This window comes from Heteronotia binoei, chromosome 1 (assembly GCF_032191835.1).
Source record: "Heteronotia binoei isolate CCM8104 ecotype False Entrance Well chromosome 1, APGP_CSIRO_Hbin_v1, whole genome shotgun sequence".
NCBI classification, from domain to species: Eukaryota; Metazoa; Chordata; class Lepidosauria; order Squamata; family Gekkonidae; genus Heteronotia; species Heteronotia binoei.
In genome coordinates, this window is record NC_083223.1 from 37415518 (window position 1) to 37435089 (window position 19572).

General features: G+C 40.9%; 1 protein-coding gene across 1 annotated transcript in view; it reads right to left on the reverse strand.

The window, feature by feature from the left end:
• Window positions 1-548: 548 nt before the first annotated feature.
• The window catches only part of TDRD15 (tudor domain containing 15), a 52678-nt gene continuing 33654 nt past the window's right edge, over window positions 549-19572 (reverse strand). The window contains exons 2-3 of the mRNA XM_060233452.1: window positions 5889-12130; window positions 549-2376 (exon numbers count right to left, since the gene is read on the reverse strand). Of these exons, the coding sequence (XP_060089435.1) occupies window positions 2362-2376; window positions 5889-12125 (6252 nt within the window). The 5' untranslated portion in view covers window positions 12126-12130 and the 3' untranslated portion in view covers window positions 549-2361. The remainder of the gene's footprint in view (window positions 2377-5888; window positions 12131-19572) is intronic.

The window sequence follows — 19572 nt, forward strand, 5'->3', positions numbered from 1 at the left end:
ACCAACACTGAAGTCCTCAAGCGGGCAGAGGTTACCAGCATCGAGGCACTGCTGTTGAAGACGCAGCTGCGCTGGGCAGGGCATATTTCTAGGATGGAAAACCACCGCCTTCCCTATTCCTACAATAACACTGCTTGTTAGGTCAACAAATTTAAATAAATTAACTATCTGTGCCTGTCATTCTTTCTGGAGGGAACATCTTGTTGTTTTTTTGTTCAGTTGCACAATCAAGTTTGACTCTTTGTGACCCCATGGACAAAGTCACGCCAGGCCATCCTGTCTTCCACCATTCTCCAAAGTCTGCTCAAATTCGTGTTTGTTATATCAGTAACGCTGTCCAGCCATCTCATCTTTTGCCATCCCCTTCTTCTTTTGCCTTCTGTCTTTCCCAGCATCTTGTTTAGCTGTATATATATTGTGACTAAAACATTTCTGGAGCCAGAGTTTGGGGCCTACATACATGCAGACCATGACAGAACTTCTCCCCCCGCCCCCGCCCTTTTCCAGGGTAAAGGCAGCAGTACTGCTATTGTAGTAAGACAGCTAGATCAATGAAATAAGACTTTTTATTTAAATGAAGTATAATTTAAACATCTGGGAACATAACACATTTAAGTACTTTTCCAGTAGAGTAAGCATGAATGTACATAATCTTATACTACTTGCCAACTGTGTCACAAGTTAATCAAGCTGTTCATTAAACCTAATTCTTTGAGTAACCCAAACACACAAAAACTTCTGCAGCTGTGAGATGACATGGATACACCGCTCTGGCTCACACTAGATGTCTAAAGAGAGTGCTTTCCTTGTTCTTGACTGCCTATAAAAATCCACATTTTGTCAAAGGAGGAGCAAATATGCTCTGAGTCTCTGTAGCTGGTCAGAATCAACAGTTGCTACAACCAGATGGAGGCTTCTTCTCATTGCGAGGTTCTTGAACCAGGTACATCGGTTATTCAACTTCTTAAGTACGAGCCATCACATCTTTCAAACTGTACTTTGTGTTTCAATAAGTCAAACATACATAATATACTAAAAAAAATCTCAGGCAGAGTCCACAGCAGAAGCAACAGAGCTTCCCCCAGCAAGTAGTCATTTCTAAAAGTTGGAGGATTATCAGAGTGGGCATCCAACACAGCACAAGACATTAAACAGAAACATGAAGAGCATCCTGGTGTATTCATGGGACTCCTTGGATTCTCAATCTTATATCTATTACACATACATGTTTGTGTGTACATACATACACATTCAAGTATATGATGGCAAAAGCAAAAAAAGTATAATCTAATAAAAACAATCAAAGCTATGACAACAGCAAACTTGTAACAGAAAAAAACAGGTAAAATATTCACAGTAGATACATCTTAATTACCTTTACTGCCAACTGTTAAGCTACTAAAGTGCTATGTTGTTTATACAGAGAATATTGTTGTTACACAATATTTTTTCCTTATATACACCAACAGTGTAATTAGTTTTAACTTACATTCCATGAATTGTGCTGGGACTCATTCATTTGAGACTGGGCAGAGGATTGCAGCCAAATATTAAACAGCTGGATTTTAAAAAATAACTTTGGCCAAATATGTGGGTACTAGATCCACAGTTTATAAGAACATGTTCACCTGGAAGTAAGCAGTCAGATGAAAGGAATCTGTTTCCAATTAAGTCTGGAATGGAAGGTAACGTGGCTCATTTTGACAATGCAGATCTGAGAAGGCAGAGACCACTTTGGGTTTGAAGTGGAAATTTCCACACCTAAGTCATGTCAGAACCATCACCTGCTTTGCTCTTCATCGATTACTTAATATTCTATTTTCAACAGTAAACGTAACATTCTATTTCAACAGTAATTAGGAATTTTTTTTAGCATGGAACATTACATCTGTCTGACATCAAATAAATGTAGGCCAGTATACACTGAATAAGAAATGTAAACAATGTACTAGAAGACATCCAAGCAATAACTAGCACATGACTGTATGAACATAAAAGTAGTTTCATTTACTATCAAATCAACATAAAAAATGACAAAGAATATTTAAAATGATGGTGAATGAGCACACAATCAGTGCAATCCTAAATAGAGTTATAGCCTTCTAAATTCCCTGAAGTCAGTGAGCTTAGAAAGGCATAGCTCTGCTTTAGGGCTGCGCAGTGCAGCCAGCTCATAGCCAGCATTGTAGATCAGAGATCCAACTTTTCAAGCTTATTCAAGAGAAGACAACAATGCAAAAAACTAAATTCCATTAAAGATTTTTACATTTAAGAATATGTATTTTCAGTTTTTCACACATGAAAGTTTATCTGTTCATCAGTATCCACATCCACTACTTGTGCTCAAATGTAGAAATCCATCTAATCAACTTTCACCTAGAAAATAAAAGTATAATTAAGAATAAAATACAAATGACAGCATATATATATTTACTTAAACTTAAAAGTTTATATAATAGGTATGTGAACAAACATATAGTCTGTAAAATTCTGATCAAGTTAATGAAGCTGTACCCTCCTTTTAAAACATAATATATACTGGTTTTAAAACAGTATCAAGAATCTGGAACATTTTTTCCCCTCTGTTGCACTGCAGCATTAATTCTGCAGGCTTTTTTGAAAAAAAAAACTTTACCTGGAATTATGTCTTATAAGAAGTAAACTCATGTTGTTATGTCTAGGAACACAATGAACTACAGCCTGACAAGAGATTATATTGAGAGATCATTATGAACCATGGACTACAGTCTGGGGCTAAATGAGACATGATGGCATCAGTCCTGCATGTCTGGAACAGTTCAACATAAAATCTGGACAAAGACCGGGATGAGATGTACATTTAACGTACAGTAAAGGAGGGGAAGAACTGAACCTCTTTCCTTATTTTCCCCTACCCTGAAGTCACTTTCTGAAAAAGCTGCTTTCCTCCCAGTGGAAATTCACAAAATACCAGCAATAGGAGAAAAGTGGCTAAAAACAGCACATGCACACACCTCAGTACAAAAGAAGAAATTTTTTGTCTGGGGACCCTTATTAGTGTCATGATATGGAGATATGCCTGTGCTTCAGAGGACAAAGATTCAACTTGCTTGGATTCAGAACCAGATTAGGATTTACAAGATTATGCATGGGATAGAGAAGGTAGAGAAAGAAGTTTTCTCCCTTTCTCACAATACAAAAACTCGTGGGCATTCAAAGAAATTGCTGAGCAGTCAGGTTAGAACTGATAAAAGGAAGTACTTCTTCACCCAAAGGGTGATTAACATGTGGAATTCACTGCCACGACAGGTTGCGGCGCTACAAGCATAGCCAGCTTCAAGAAGGAATGGATAAGCACATGGAGCAGAGGTCTATCAGTGGCTATTAGCCACAGCTTATCTATTTGCCTTCTGACCGGCTCTCAAACATCTGACATTCATTGTCTTGTAGTTCTCAAACATCTGACGTTCATGTCTTGCAGCTCTCAAACATCTGACATTTATTCTATGTGGCTCTTACGTTAAGCAAGTCTGGCCACTCCTGAACTATATGTTCAGCAGATATATATACTTCCTCAAGTGATTAAAGCACTGACAAAATACTGCTAACTTGCTCTCACCAGCTCAGAAGATTACAGCACATGGATAGACCCCTGCTGTTTAACTGACCAGGGGAATGAGCCATATCTGGCACATGGATGATGGAACTTAAACCAGGCAATTAGCTTCAGAACCAGCTTAGGATCCCCAGCCTGAAACCAGAACACCACTACAACAGATGCTTGACTCAGGCAGCGATGCAGCTTGAAGAGTGACTAAAGTAAGGCAAACACACAGTGGGTGATTCCACACTAGGACCTAAAGCTGGCTCTTTTCAGAGTTCAATTTGAGGACATTTACATCCATGTATCCCTGATTTTTTTTCTACACCACCATTTGTCCCAGTTCAAATTGCCTGTCCTGTCCTGGGTTATTAATTCCATATTCAAGCTCCTAGTCATCAACAGAGGGGAAGGTGGGAGGGGGGCAGAAAAACAGCTCTCCCTTTAGGGGATCTGGAGGCTAGGCAAGGGGAGGACCTTCTCAGTTTGGTAGAGGGCGCTCCAGACTCAGGACCCAGCACCCGAAACCCCTGGGGATCAACGAAAGTGAGGCAGGAGAGCTTCATGAGGGAAGGCATCCTTCTCCCAACGAGAGAAAAAGAATATCCTGGCAGTTCGACATCTGCTGCCCACTCAGCTCTCTCCTCCACAGTCTAGAAGGGGGAGCACCTGCACCACATTTGAGTCCCTCAAATCCATTCAATGTGAGTGGGGGAGAAGCCAACCTCCCCACAGCTCAATTCCAACAGAGTTGCAACCCAAACACAAAAGAAGATGGGTTGCTGGTAGCAATTGCATGGTGCATAACCCAAAATAGATGACAAAGAAAAGAAGGGGGAAATATCTAATAGAACCCTCATACAGAAATAAAACCTTACACACATTGACAAGTCACCAAATGGTGAAATTGCAGGTGGAAGGATAACAGAGGCTAAAAGATTAAAAGCTGAGTTATGCTTCTACTACAGCATCAGTATCCAGTTCATAGCTGCATTCCCTGTGTAAGTCTCTGGGTGCGTGGTATACTGCCTACAAGTCATGTCTGCCTGTCAGAGGTTGCCTCTCTGTTGTTATTTTCATTTTAGCTATAGCAAACAACTGTGGATCTGTGGGCACAAAACTGGGCAAGTTACTGAAGATCCCAGCAGAGACTGAGAGACAAACTATCATCTGGCTGAACCTGAAAGGCCTGTATTAAGACTGCCTAATTCCAACCCTTTTCAACCTAACAGTAGAGTGGGGACTTCAATAAGACATTATGGTCCTTTAAGGTTTCCTGTGGCACTGGTGTGACCCACAATCTAGGCAGCTCACAGAAACAAGTCAGTCTCTACAGAGCTGATGCATGAACTTTTCCAACAAGAGCAAATATATAGGTAAGTAGATTTGCTCCTGCATAACTCCAATGAGAAGTTCCCTTTAAGTAATCCTGATGGCAAGGCTGCCCATCTCAAGAGCTGGCACACAATCTCCACCCCAAGGCTGATGGAACAGAGAATGAACAACAGCTCCCACTACAGTCCCCTACTGATCCTGAAAAAAGGAAGGTACATGTTTTCACAGTGACATTGTGAAAACATCTACAACATCACCTACTAGTTTATACTTTTAACTGGAGAGACCAGGTATGAAACCTGAGACCTTCTGGATATAAAGCCTATGCTCTACCACAGAGCAACTGCTGCACCCATGCCATGCCAAAACTCAAGAACACTGGAACAACCTCAAGTACTGTGACCTTGCTTTGCTCTCCCCACCCCTGTCCTTCTACCTACTGAATACAGCTGCAGCCACAATGCATCAAAGCCTGTTAAAAGTTATTCCATACCCTACTGTAGTCCTTATGCTGCCACCCAGATATCTGAAATCACCTCAGAAACCACATGAAATCTGCATTTGCTTATCTTAACTGCACTTTTAATGGCAACAACTTTTCACAAAGCCCTGAGGCTCCTGAATATTAAGCCATTAAAGCAAATATGTATAAACACTCTTCCAACTGATACAACTTTTAGGTCAGGATCTGAACCTTGCTTTGTTGTTGATTTTTTATGTGTTGGTTTTTCACCAGTAAACATCACATAACATCCTTGGTATTTTCAACTGTTTCTAAAACATGTTCTTAGTTTCAAAAGCTATCTGCAACATGTATTTAAAAATATCATTCAGCAAACAAAAGTCCAAAGCCCCTTAGACATGTAGACCAAGCAGTGAGTGTTTGGATCCCACTCTTAAATCAGATTTGGCCTTATATAATTCTCACTTATTACATACAAAGGGCAAAATTATTTTTACATTTGAAACTGACCTTTCTAGTACAGTGTTTACTTGAAGGGTTCTCATCAGAAATTTTCATCACATCTAGAATGGTACTCAATCCAGAAGGGTCGGGCATCTCATGTGTCGTTTTTGCTGATTCACCTGTGTGATAAGTTTTCTTCAGTCTCTCTGTGTGACAACATTGGCCAATGAAGGACCAGCTATACTTCAGAAGATCCTCATGTTTTCTTCTTTTGCTGAGTAAAGCTAACTTCTTCTTCTGCTGTCTCTTAGACAATTTTTTAGAGCTGCTCCCTCCTTGGTATTTGTTAGAAGTATACTTGAACACCAAATCTGATTTTTTTTTGTCCTCTTCCTTTCTTGGCTGTAAGGTTCTCCTTACATTAGAGCTTTGCTGACTACCCAATTGCAATGGATCAAGCAAAATTTGTGAATTCAACACATTAAATTCTACCCAGTTAATTGACATGAAAGAATACACAGCACATCCAGAAGCAACCAATACATCTGCTGCACTGATCCCCTCATATAACGCATCTACCTCCATCTTCATCCCACAGTAGCGTCTGAATTGGAATAGAAGACCTTGTCTACTAAGAAACTGCTGAATTTTACATTTAGCCTCATCGTTCCACTGTTCCCCAAAAACAGGTGACACTCCAAATAAACAGCAAGGGTAAGTTAGTCGAGGTAAATTCACAAGCTTTTCTGGGATAACTTTTAGCCTGTGGAACTCTGAGATGGGGATGGGAGCCAATATTCCATCATCTACAAATGTAAGCATGAACTGATCTGAGATTTCAGAAACTTCAACTCTATTCCATTTTTTATTAGGCTCAGTCTTTATCAAGCAGCTTGTACCAATACAAACAAGATCTTTTGGCATAGTCGGCAAGTTTTCTGGCAGATCAGAGAGTAGCTTAAACAATACTTCCATAGTTTTAAATGAGTCTTCTAACTGAATGCAAAAGCTTGAAGGATCACTGACTGATGTGACAAAACCAGGATAATGCCTATTATTCTGAAACTCTGCCCATGAAATTGAACTCCACCTAAATGAATACTTGGGTACTGTTGTTTTCACATTATTTAAACCTCCCAATAAGTTACATTCCTCTAACATTACTTGATTAGGTATCTGAGGCCAACATTCCAGCAATAGAATCCCATTCACTAAAATGTCTACTTGCCAAATTAAAAGAGATTCTAGGTATCTCACAAATAAAATCTTTATTTCCTGACCTTTTAACATCTTCAGAACTCTCTCAAAAGCCAGGCAATCTACATTTTCAATCCAAACCCATTTACAAGGTACTGCACTCCTGGGAATACTCCTCAGTTTGCTACTCAGCCTCCTTGTGTCACTGATTGATACAATTTCATATATTCCCAAATCCATGAAAAAAACCAGCATGCTCTCATTCATAAACTTTTTTATAACTTCAGATCGATACCATTTGAAAGTTATTTTTGATTTTGTCAGACATTCTAATCCTTCTTGAATATGTTCCACTGCAACTGGCATTTGATCTACTTCCTGAGTAGCCACCATATTCAAATTAAGCAATGTTTGCATATCCTTCTTTAATTTTATGTAGAAGTACCCATTTCTGGAAATATGACCTATTTCAGCATTTTCTAGCTGTCCAGAGTTTATTTTTTGATAGGTAATTTTAGGAAAACATTCCATAGTATGTCTAGACTCATATTCTTTATATACTATTTGATAACTTTGGTCATTACCATCAGTACCTGCATTTGCCACTGACAGCAATGCTGTGATTTCTTCTGTATCTAACATGGGCATGTTCTGTAAACCTAGACTAACTTCCAACTGCTTTAAATCTTGAATAACAGATATTCCGTGACAGAACAGATCAACCTCCCATTGTTCTTCATGTTGTTGTAGAAACTTGCAAATTACTTGTTGGTTATTTACTTTACTGACAAAATAAGCAGTAATATCACTACTCCAGTTTTTACCAGGCAACATACATTTTGCATGACTAATGAAACAGGGTATGCTCAGTCTTGGTAAATTTAAGAATTGTTTCCCTATCTTATAGATTTTGGATGCATTCAAAATTGATGAGTTACCATAGTCAATGAATTCGGCTTCATAGAATGCTTCTGATTTAACTCCCGTAATAACAGCTCTGTATATGCAATGATCAACTTCATACTCTGCTAAGACTATGTCATCTTCCTCAATGTCAGTTTGTTGCTCTAAATCCAGTATGCAACTATTCAGTTCTTCAGCAAGCTGCAAAATTTTATCCTCATCTATTTTAAGATGAATATAGAAATCTGATGGACTAGTTACAAAGGAAACATAAACCATGACTTCAGAATTCAGCTGAATGTTACATTGTACAAGATCTCTGTACTTTTGCTTGGCAGAAGTATTCCTTTCTTGTTCTGAAGGGCTTAGTTGATGGATATGTGATTCAGTTATATTATCTGTAGACATCTCCTTGAATTCTGATGGGTCAGGCATCTCCACTTGTTCTCCACTTGTACTTTTATTTTTCTCTCCCATAGTGTTTTGCAAGACCAATTCTGTATTTTCACAGTCTACTTGTACAGACCTAATGCGCCGTTTTTGCAGATCAATCACAGTTTCTTTTCCATATTCAACATGTACATCACCATCATTCTGATGACAAGAATTTATTTTATTCTTGATTTCTCTGTTAACTGCAGTTATCTTTTCTTTAGGTTTCACATTTTGGACCTCAAGAGGCTTTTCTATGACACTTTTTATATATTTTGGATCCTCATTACTCTCTGTTGTACTCTCTAATAATAATTCTTTAATCTGCTTACTTATTTGTAGTTGGTTATCATACAACTCCACAGCAAGCTGGCCATCAGAGTCTTTAGCTATTATTACTGCCTTTAGTTCTTTACCCAAGTAATTTTTCTCAAACCATTTATTTATTTCAACTGGAATTTCAGTATCTTTGAGTTCTGACAGGCAACACTTGATAGCTTGCATAGGGGTGAATAATGTTTCTGAGGCATGATCTGGAATATTAATCAGTTCATCTTTTGCCACCACTTGTTTATTCCCAAAGTCCACAAAATACACAGCCACATAATCTGATGATCCTATAGGAGATGCCAAGGCCCTGTAAAAGAGGCCATCTTCAAAATATTTGGCTAAATATAATCTGCAGGTGTTTATTTGGCCAACACAGCTTGCCATGTGACTGATCTCTGAGATTTTTTGAAACAGATTATCAATATCACCTGCATTTCTATTTAGCTGGCAAAAGAATTTTGTAGGGCTGTTTATATGGGTTACACATACGCCCTCTATATTTCCAATGTCTGTATCAAAGGATGAATAGTAAAAGCTATATAAAGAAAATGGCCGTGCAAGTGATCTTGGGTATTTGAGAGAACAGAATTGGTCATGGCCACAGTCTAAGAGAAACTGCTGTGCTCTGACAGATGGAGTCCACAAATCAACCACATTATATAAGCAGCCAGGGCTCTTAATAATAAGGGCTAAAACGGTGCAAGTCAACAGTCCATTGGAAGAAGAAATGAAGGATTTAAAATCATCATATGCCTTTGCAGTCCAATTATCTGGATCAAACTTTAACAACTGAGTTACACTACTAAGACAACATCTGAATGCTTGACATTCCAAGGTCAGAAAATCTGGGTGAATAGCCTGAATGTCTTCCAGAAAAACACTTATTTGTTTCCCATAGTCTACTAGTACAACTTCAATTCTGATTTTGGATATGTATTTCAGAATGATAGCTCTGTACCACTTTCCATCCACAGAATCTTTTACAACACAGGCAAGCTGTCCACTTTGATATGGTATGGTATAAGTCTTATAATAAATCTGAATTTGATCCATTAAGTTACTTAGCTCTAGTAATTTAGCCTGCAGCTGGCATGAAAAGTCACCTGGTGAAGTACTATGACAACATATAACACTGAGGACAGTTCCTGGTTTAAACTGATGCGTTTTATAAGGGCACATAGTATTATTTTCCCTAGACATTTTCCCATATTTCTCTGAAAGTATTTTCTCCCATCGTGGGAAATCAGCAGTAGCCTTTTTTGTCAAAGGATAAGTATTTAGCAATTGATTAACATTTCCACGTACTACCACATTATTCTGCGTAAGGTTTTTACGCTGCATGCTTTTACTTCTGAGTTTTGAGTCTTGTTCCTTAGAATCTTTTATAATGTTCAGCAATGGATCTGGCTTTACTTGCCAACATTCAGCAAATCCAGCCTGAACCATAGAGATGAGAACATCAGCTTGCTCTGAGCCATTCATACACTGCATATTGACACTGTACTTATTGTTTTGCTTTCCAACAACATGAAGTGTGATTGGTTTGCCAAACACCAAGTTTTTAAAGAAGTCTGTTTCCTTTCTAATCCATATATCTTCAACAGGAAACGCACTAGCAAGTGAACAACATATGGCTAATGCTGGTAGCTTCTGGAACTCTGGAAGAAGAGTTCTCACATCAAAAGTTGGCACTGTTTCAGTATTTCCAAAATCCAAAAAATAAACAGTAATACCATTGCAATCCACTTCCTCAATGACAGCCCTATAGAAATGCATGTCCTTACTGTAGCGTGCACAGCACAGCATTCCAGGTTCTGGATTTTCTAGAATCTTATCACCAATTTCACCCGTATCATATGCATCTGAAATTTTACACATCAAGGTTTCAAATTCATCTACATTATAGTTAGTTTGAACCCAAAAATTTGAAGGATTCAGTACATACTCTACAAAAGCAACACAGATAGAACCTATTTTCATTTCTGCTGTCTTGTAAGGTGTTGCTAAAACAGCATTTAAGGAGCAGCCCTTTGTATTTGAACAATTTCCAAATTGTAACATATTCCTGTGAACAGGTTCAGACAAAACAGGGCTGGCACCAGAAATTCTCATGTCCCCATCCCTGTCAGCAATTTTTGTCTTGAAGGAAGAATCATATTTTGGAAGTCCATCATTTCTCTGCGGCAGATATTCACCACCTGTAAGTGCTTCATGCTTATGCAGTGTAACATAATACAAATGTTCATCAGCACTGAATAAGTCAATATAGACATAAACCATACTTTGCCTTAAAAGTGCCTCCTTAAATTCTTTTAGCTGACTGTTTCTGACAGAATCATTCTGGTCACTAAGACATGATAGAGCACAAGGAAATGAAAATGTAGGTATCAATATGAATTTTGACTGAAGCTTCAGAACACAAGTGGAAGGCATAGCTTCACAACTGCCAATATCCACAAACCAAACCTTCACGCTGTTATCAGAAAGGAGCTGTTGTATTACTCCTCTGTACCACTGACCATCTTTTCGTTTGGCTGCACAGAGGACTCCCAGACTGTCACAGGATGGAATCTTTTCTCTATTAATAGTTTCATAATATGAAGACATACTGCTTGTCAATTCATCAAGCTCCATTAGACGTTGCATGGGCTGACAATAAAATTTACTTGGACTGATTGCCACTGATATTTTTGCTAGTTCTACTCCACCAACTGATAAAAGTGGCTGTAGCTGACCAAACATGGGTTGAAAATCTGGTTGAATCCTAGCATTACAAAACACCGAGTCCAATCTTGCATATTTCTTTTCAGTTACATCTGGCATTTGTTTATATAAGGGCTCTTCTGGCAATTCAGTTAACAGTTCTACTATAAGATGGAATGAGTCGCCATCAACAAGTTTTCCTAATTTCAGTTCTACAACATCTCTAGTAACTTTTGGCACATCAAGAAGCAATGTTTGGTGTGGCATAATGGCTTGCATGTAGCCATTAAGTTGCAAATCTGTTAAGGATGAAAAGTAATTCAGAGCCTTGGGAGACCACTTTTCTTCAATAGGAAGTACATTTGCAAAGATTCCACAAACCATTTTTGGAGGAAGCTGAAACAATTCATCAATTGTAGATGCAACATATGTATCATGAACTGCCAATTTTTTCCCATTGTCTATCAGAAATACTTCATACATGTGGTTCTTCTTTTGTATTACTTTTCCTCTATACCATTCCCGACAATCTGGATCTTCTACTAAGCAAAACTCACCAAAGCCAACACAGTCTTTCACTTTGGATACCTGTTGTATTTCATTTTGTAATATATGGTAGTCAAACTCACAGTCTGTGTTATAAGAGCCCTGAAATTTCACAAGAATGTCCTTTGGGTGGCAGTACACATTAGTTATCTTCAGATCTACATCTATGGATTTTGTTGGCGATAAATCCATTCCACCTAGAAAATCAGCACAAAGTATGACATGCTCAATAATATATACTGTCCTTTAAGTTTAATGCAGTTAATTTGCTAAACCTTGACAATACTATTTTTTAAAAAAATGTTTCCCAAGAGTAAGCATACACAAACATGTATACACTTAAAACCAACACTTTATAATTTTTATTCACTTCATTTAAAGCCCAACTTTCTTATTGGGACTCAAGGAAGATTACGTAAAGTAAGTCAATATAATGGATAGGATAGGGCACCTAGTCAACAATCCAATAGGATCTGCATTGCAAAAATCTGGAATCAACCAGAAATCTGAAAACAAGTATGTTTCTAAACAAGTATCTTTCTTTTGCTACTGTACTGATGCCCTGTTGCCTGTGCAGAAAAGCCATCTAGGGACTGAAGTTACTCTTTGAATATCAAGACACTTCTATCATTTCAAGATTTTATTACATTAGTAACAAGCCCTTCCATCTCTTCAGATTGTGGTTCACTTATATAATGAGGGGGTTTTCTCACAAGCTAAAGCAAAGGAAGCCAACTATGAGAGTGGATAAAAATCAATGATCTTTTTGGGTTTTTTTCCTTTAAACAGATATTTCCTCAAAACGTGTTTTACCCCCCACCCCTAAAAAATTCTATCTAAAAGTAGTTTTTAATTAAGATGCGTTATACCGCAAAGATATCTCATTATGAAATAGAGATAATTAATTTTTAATTCTATAGCATGTCAATATATTCATGTAGTTTTATAAGTGAATTCCAATAATTTATGGATTAGGAAAGGGGGTCCCGGGGTGAAAATGGTATCAGCTGGATGTGCTGGCTGCCAAAACCTCAGCAATAGCCAGAGATATCAAGCTGGCATACTGGAAGATTCCTCTTGGGGATGGGTGCATATCAACGTGGTATAGTGACTGAGGGGGAGGACCTTGGCTTCTAGGCAATGCATGTTAACTGAGCATTCTGGATAATAAAGTGCAGCATAACAAACCTTTTACTGCATATGTTTACAGAATACACAGCAATTATTATCTAATACTGAAGATTTTTTTACACAAAAATCTTCATGCTACATATTCTAACTTACTTAAACCTTGTTTTAAGAAAGCATTTCACTCATTCCAAAAAAGCAAAAAAAAATTTTTTCCAGAGTTCCTAAACACTTACACTGTCTGAAAAAATTCTGAAGTGGAGAAAAAAACATATTTGGTTATTTCTCCAAGTTTTCCCTGACCTTGTCGTCTGACAATGTGAAAAAGAACACAAGAGAGAAGTGCTGAGGTGGAGGTGGGGGAAATAAAGAGGCAGCTCACAATCCAATTATTCAACTGGAACAAGGTATCAAAGAAGACACACAAAAGATAAGGGCTGAGATTTCATCTGGACTGCAAGAAATAAGCAAAAAAAAATCCAGGAAAACAAACAAGACATTCAAGAAATTAAGATAAAAGCAAAAAGAATCTGAAGGTAAACAAGATAAAACTGAGGCACTACAACAAGAACAAACAAACTGTTAGGTAGACGCAAACCAAAGAATTTAAGTTCTGAACAAAACTTAGAAGTACCTTTGTGGAATTTCAGAAACTCTCCACAACTCAACTTAAGAGAAAGGATTTCAAAAACCAATATAAGACTATCTGACGGTACATGGTAATTTCCCAGGAATCAAACCAATATTTAAAATCAATTCAAAGCACACCTGCCATAAGATATACTAGTCTGTTTCACCCACAAAAAAATAAAAAAGATACAATGCTATTACAGCACAGAAAAGAACCACTCAAAATCAAAGGACAAAATCAAAATCAAAGGACAAAATATCAGAAACAATTACGAAAAGGAAAAAAAATGATTATTATTATTTCAACTTAATTAATTGCCCCATCGCAGCTAGCATGGGCTCTGGGCGATGTACAACCAAGAGATAAAAATACATGGATTTGGATCAATGAGATATTAAAAACAAATTACAGACTCGGATGGTGTCTCATTAAAATGCTATTTTTCAGCTTTCCAGACATTACATCAGTGGTAGGGGGACCCCCAACAGGGCGGAGGAGAAAAGTGCCAGCACAGTGACCATCACTGCCCTTGTGGCAAAGGCTTGGCAGAACATCTCTGCTTTACAGGCCCTGCAAAACTGTAAAAGATCTCACAGTGCCCTTGGGTCTTCCAGCAGAACATTCCACCAAGACTGAAAAGGTCCTGGCCCTCATGGAGGACAGCTGGACCTCTTTAGGGTCGGGGATCACCAGCAGGTTCTGACCAGTAGAGCGTAACACCTTCCTTGAGAGTCACTTTGGTGTAGTGGTTAAGTGCATGGACTCTTATCTGGGAGAACCAGGTTTGATTCCCCTCTCTTCCACTTACAGCTGCTGGAATGGCCTTGGGTCAGTCATAGCTATCGCAGAGCTGTCCTTGAAAGGGCAGCTTCTGGGAGAGCTTCACTCAGCCCCACCTACCTCATAGGGTGTCTGTTCCCCCCTCATTTTATCTACTTTAAGACTTCCTCCCACATTTTTCCAATGGGAAACTTGAGGGAGCACTGAATATTTAAATGTAAAATTTTAAATGTAAATAATAATGGCAATAATTACTAGATGTAGGCAGGCCTCATTCTGAGCAGGAGCTCTGGAACCTCTAAATTTTATTGTGCTCTTTCTTAAAACCCCACCCCCAAAGTACTTGCTTCTGGACTCCAAACCCCTTGTGAGAATTTTCCTGAACTCTAAGATTTGACAAATTTTCTAATATTTTTCCCCACAAAAAATGGGAAAATAACCAAAACATATAAAGCAGACAGATGGAAACAGAAGATTTGTATCACTTACCGTGAAGCTTCCTTCTCGGTGGACTGGCAGTGGGTCGGTCTGACTACTGGTTATAGGCTCCTCCTCCTCATCACAGGGTCGGGTCTTCCAATTGATCCAGAGGGGGGGGGAATGACCTCTCCAGTCGTTTCCAAGCCGCATCTCCCACTATAGGAAATAACTTCCAAATCCTCCCCATTAAACATTACTATCGAGTACATGAGGAGAACAACTTTATTATGCTCATATGTACCATACAGAATGGATAACTGAACTACAGCGTTACAAACCACAGTACCGTAACTTATCCCAAAGGAAGGAGTAAGCGCCAGAATCCAGCTCCAAAACCCACGAATCCTCTCAACCACCAAAGGGCAGGCCGGACCAACCCACTGCCAGTCCACCAAGAAGGAAGCTTCATGGTAAGTGATACAAATCTTCCGTTCTCCAGTGGCCTGGTCAGTGCGTTGGTCCGACTACTGGGACGTATCAAAGCTGTACATCCCTGGGTGGGACCGGCTTCCTTGTTTAGAGTGCAAGCTGCAGTACACGCCTCCCAAAGGCAGCCTCTGCCGAAGCCCACTTATCTGCCTTATAGTGTTTGGTAAAGGTATGCACCGACCTCCATGTTGCTGCCTTACACACAACTTCCAAGGAAGGAAAAGACCTATACACTGCCGATGTAGCAGCACCCCTCAAAGAGTGAGCCGTGATCCCATCTGGATGGATTTGGCCTTGGGCCTTGTAAGCCAGCAGAATACATTCCCGCAGCCATCTACTAAGAGAGGAAGTAGAAACCTGTCGCTCCTGTGACCCTTTACTGAAAGAAACAAAGAGTCAGACTTTCTCCAGTCTTTTGTATGGTCAATATAAAAACTAAGTGCTCTCTAAACATCTAGACAGTGCAACTCCCTTTCTCTAGAAGACTTGGGATTGGGGCAAAAATTCGGGAGCACTAACTCCTGAGACCTATGAAAGATGGAGTTAACTTTAGGAATAAAGGATGGTTCTGGTCTAAGCACAACTTTATCATTATGAAAGAGACAGAGTTCCTTATCTACTGAAAGGGCCCGTAACTCAGACACCCTACGTGCCGTGGTGAAAGCGTGATTTTAGAGTCAATTCTTTAACCCCACATGATGCCATAGGCTCAAAGGGGTGTCTACACAAGGCCTTCAGCACGACATTCAACTTCCATGAAGGAAACCTATGAATCTGTGGCAGTTTGAAAAGTGCAGTACCCCTCAAAAAACATCTAATATGCGGATGCATGGACAAGGACTTACGCCCCCACACTCCTTGGATAGCAGAAATGGCAGCCACTTGACGCCGCAGTGTACTAGTGGATAGCCCCTTGTCCGCCCCCTCCTGTAGGAAACAAAGAACACCTTGAACATTCACCTTCAATGGATCCCACCCCTGCTGGGCAGACCACAAAGAGAAAACCTTCCAAGTGGTGTTATACACTCTGTTAGTGAAGAGTCTACGAGATGCCAGCATAGTGTCCACCACCCTTTTAGCATAATCTAGACCTTCAAGGTGCGACCGCTCAGCCTCCAAACTGTTAACTTTAACAGTTCCGGCTGAGGATGTGACATGTTGCCCTGTGTCAAGAGATCTTCCCTCCTCGGCAGTCGCCAAGGGGGCTGAACTGACATCCTCAGTAACTCCTGAAACCATGCCCGTCTAGGCCAGAAAGGAACCACAATCACCATCTCTGCCCTTAGATCCACTACTCTCTGAATCACCCTGGGCAATAGCTGAGTGGGTTGGAAGGCATACAGTAGCCCTGTCGGCCACTCGCCACTGAGTGCATTGGTCCCTTCTGCCTCTACGTCTGTTTTTGGCGAAAAACCTGTCCACCTGCCGATTCTCTGCTGTGGCAAACAGGTCAACTGATACTGGACCATATCTGTCCACTATCTGACTGAAGGTCTCTCTGTGCAGCATCCACTCCGTCTGATCCAGAAAACATCTGCTGAGCCAGTCCGCTAGCAGATTGTCCTTTCCAGGAACATGAACCGCCTTGATCAACAGAAGACTGGCTTCCGCCCACTCGAAAAGAACCTTCACCTCGGCGTGAAGAGACTTCACTCGGGTTCCCCCTTGTCGATTCACATACTCCTTGGCCACTGAATTGTCCGTCCTGACAAGGACATGACAGCCTGTCAAGACTGCCTGTAAACCCAACAGCCCTAGACGAATCGCTCCGAGCTCTTAAGTTGATACTGCGCTTCATTTCGTGGGGTTCCCATTGTCCCTGAATCATTTGCTCCTGTGAGTGGGCCCCCCAGCCCCACAGACTGGCGTCCGTGGTCATACATACTCTCTGGGGTTCACGGAGTGGATGTCCCGGAAGGAAGCAGACCAGATCCAGCCACCATTGCAACTGGGTTGTCACTTCTAATGGTAGTGTCACCAGCTTGTGAAGTTTGTTCCCTATTATGTCCTGGAAAGGCCTGAGAAAAAACTGGAGGGGTCGAGTGTGGAACCTGGCCCAAAACAGTAAGTCCTGACATGAGACCATCATTCCTAGCAACTGCGCTAGGGACATAACCGGTACCCTGCATCATTCCAGAACCCCTTGTAACAGGAAGCATAACTTCTCCCTTCTCTCTGAAGTCAGAAAAACTGTCCATGGTCGTATCTATCTCTACCCGCAAGTGCACTAACCTCTGTGAGGGAAGAAAATTGCTCTTTTCTACATTTACTACGAAACCGTGACGACATAACATGATCACAGTCCATTGAATGTCTTCCAGACACTGCTGGTATGACCCCGCCTTCACCAGGGTATCGTCCAGGTAAAGAAACAGGGCCATCCCCTGTAGTCTCAGCTCCGCCACCAGTGTAACCAAGATCTTTGTAAACACCCGAGGAGAGGACTTCAGGCCAAAGGGCAGGGCCCGATATTGGAAGTGCTTCCCCCCGTAGGAGAAGCGCAGAAACTTTCGGTGTGATTCCCAAATGGGAACATGTAAATAAGCCTTGGATGATCCAAGGAGGCCAGGAAGTCCTGTGGATGGATGACTAACAGCACTGACTGTAAGGTCTCCATCTTGAAATGTTTCGTTTGTACGAACTTGTTGAGCCATTTCAGATCCAGAATGGTTCTGAACTCCCCATTCTTTTTTGGCACTAAAAAATTACTGAATAAACCCCTTTTGCGGGTGTTGGGACTAACTCCACAGCCCCGATATCCACCAGATGCTGAATGGCTGACAACATTGCTCTGTGAGCAACTACATCCCGCTTCCACGGAACCCAACGAAAGCGACTGGGAGGGAGTGAAACTCTATAGTGTAGCCCTGTGTCACGACCTCCAACACCCATTGGTCTTGAATAGATTGATGCCAGGTGTCTGCGAATAGAGAGAGACGACCCCCTATTCTCCTAGTCGCCTGATGAACGGCATAGTCATTGGGACCCCCTTTTCTTTGAGAGGGGCTTAGAATTCTGGTCTGACTTCCCAGAATAGTAGGGTTTAGGTTCACACCCCTTCTGCTGCCACTTTCCTCTAAAGGAACGAAAGGGTCCTGGTCTGGAAGGCTTCTTGGAGTCTTGAAAGGAAGGGAAAAACTTCCGCTGTTTTGCCTCTTTACCCTTAGAGGGTAGGACCTTCTTTTTATTCCTGTTCCCAATGAGGTACCTATCTAGGCCCTCACCGAACAACAAGGACCCTTTAAAAGGAACCGCTGCCACCCTTGCCTAGGCTGCAGCGTCCACCTCCCAATATCAAAGCCAAATGTTGCGCCTCGCCGCCACGCCTCAGGCCATGGCTCTAGCCGCTTGCTGCATGGTATCTAATGAGCCATCAGCCACAAAGGCAGCCGATAAGGCAATCTTTTTCAGCTTGCCATTGAACTCCTTAGGAGCTCCACTATCCGCTGCTGCTAAATTATTAGCCCAGGTACACATTGCTCTACCAAACAATGAGGATGTCGTGGCAGCCTTAACAGCCCAGGTCGACGCCTCAAATTCCTTGCGCAAGGCCTGTTCTATCCTTCTATCACATGGAACCTTAGGGAAGCAATCTGCATCCATAGGTAGGACCGAATTAGAAATACGACTAGTTACAGGGTCATCTACCACTGGTAGCTTTAATCTCTTAGTGGCCTGTGGAATTAGGGAATAGAGCTTAGAAAACACTTGCTGGGTGGCCTTGGGCTTAGCCGGCCATTCCAACTCTGCCTTAACCATGGCAAAAAAGGCAGCTGGCAAAGGAACCCCTGTTTGAGAACTACTCAGTTTTGGCATCATCTCCCCTGAGCCTGCGGGAAGTTCAGGATCAAGCTCTTCCTTTTCTTTAGGAGTTGCCACAAAGTTAAGGGTTCTTAAAACCTTAAGGAGCAACCTTGAATAATATTCGAGGGGGAAAAGTCTGGATTGCACTGTAGCAGCCTGTTCCTCCTCTTCTGAGAGCTCCCCTTCCTCCCTGTCTGACTGCTGATCGGAGCACTCCGACTCCTCAGCCGAGCTAGGCAGAGGCGAATCTAAGCCTAGATGAAGTCTGCCCTTAGGTCTCCATTCAAGAGAGTCACTAGGGCTGGTATCTCTGCCTCTTATTCTTCCCTTCTGTTTCCTTTTCAGTGTGGAGGAAGCAGGGAAGTCCAGGTGTTGATAGAGGTCCTG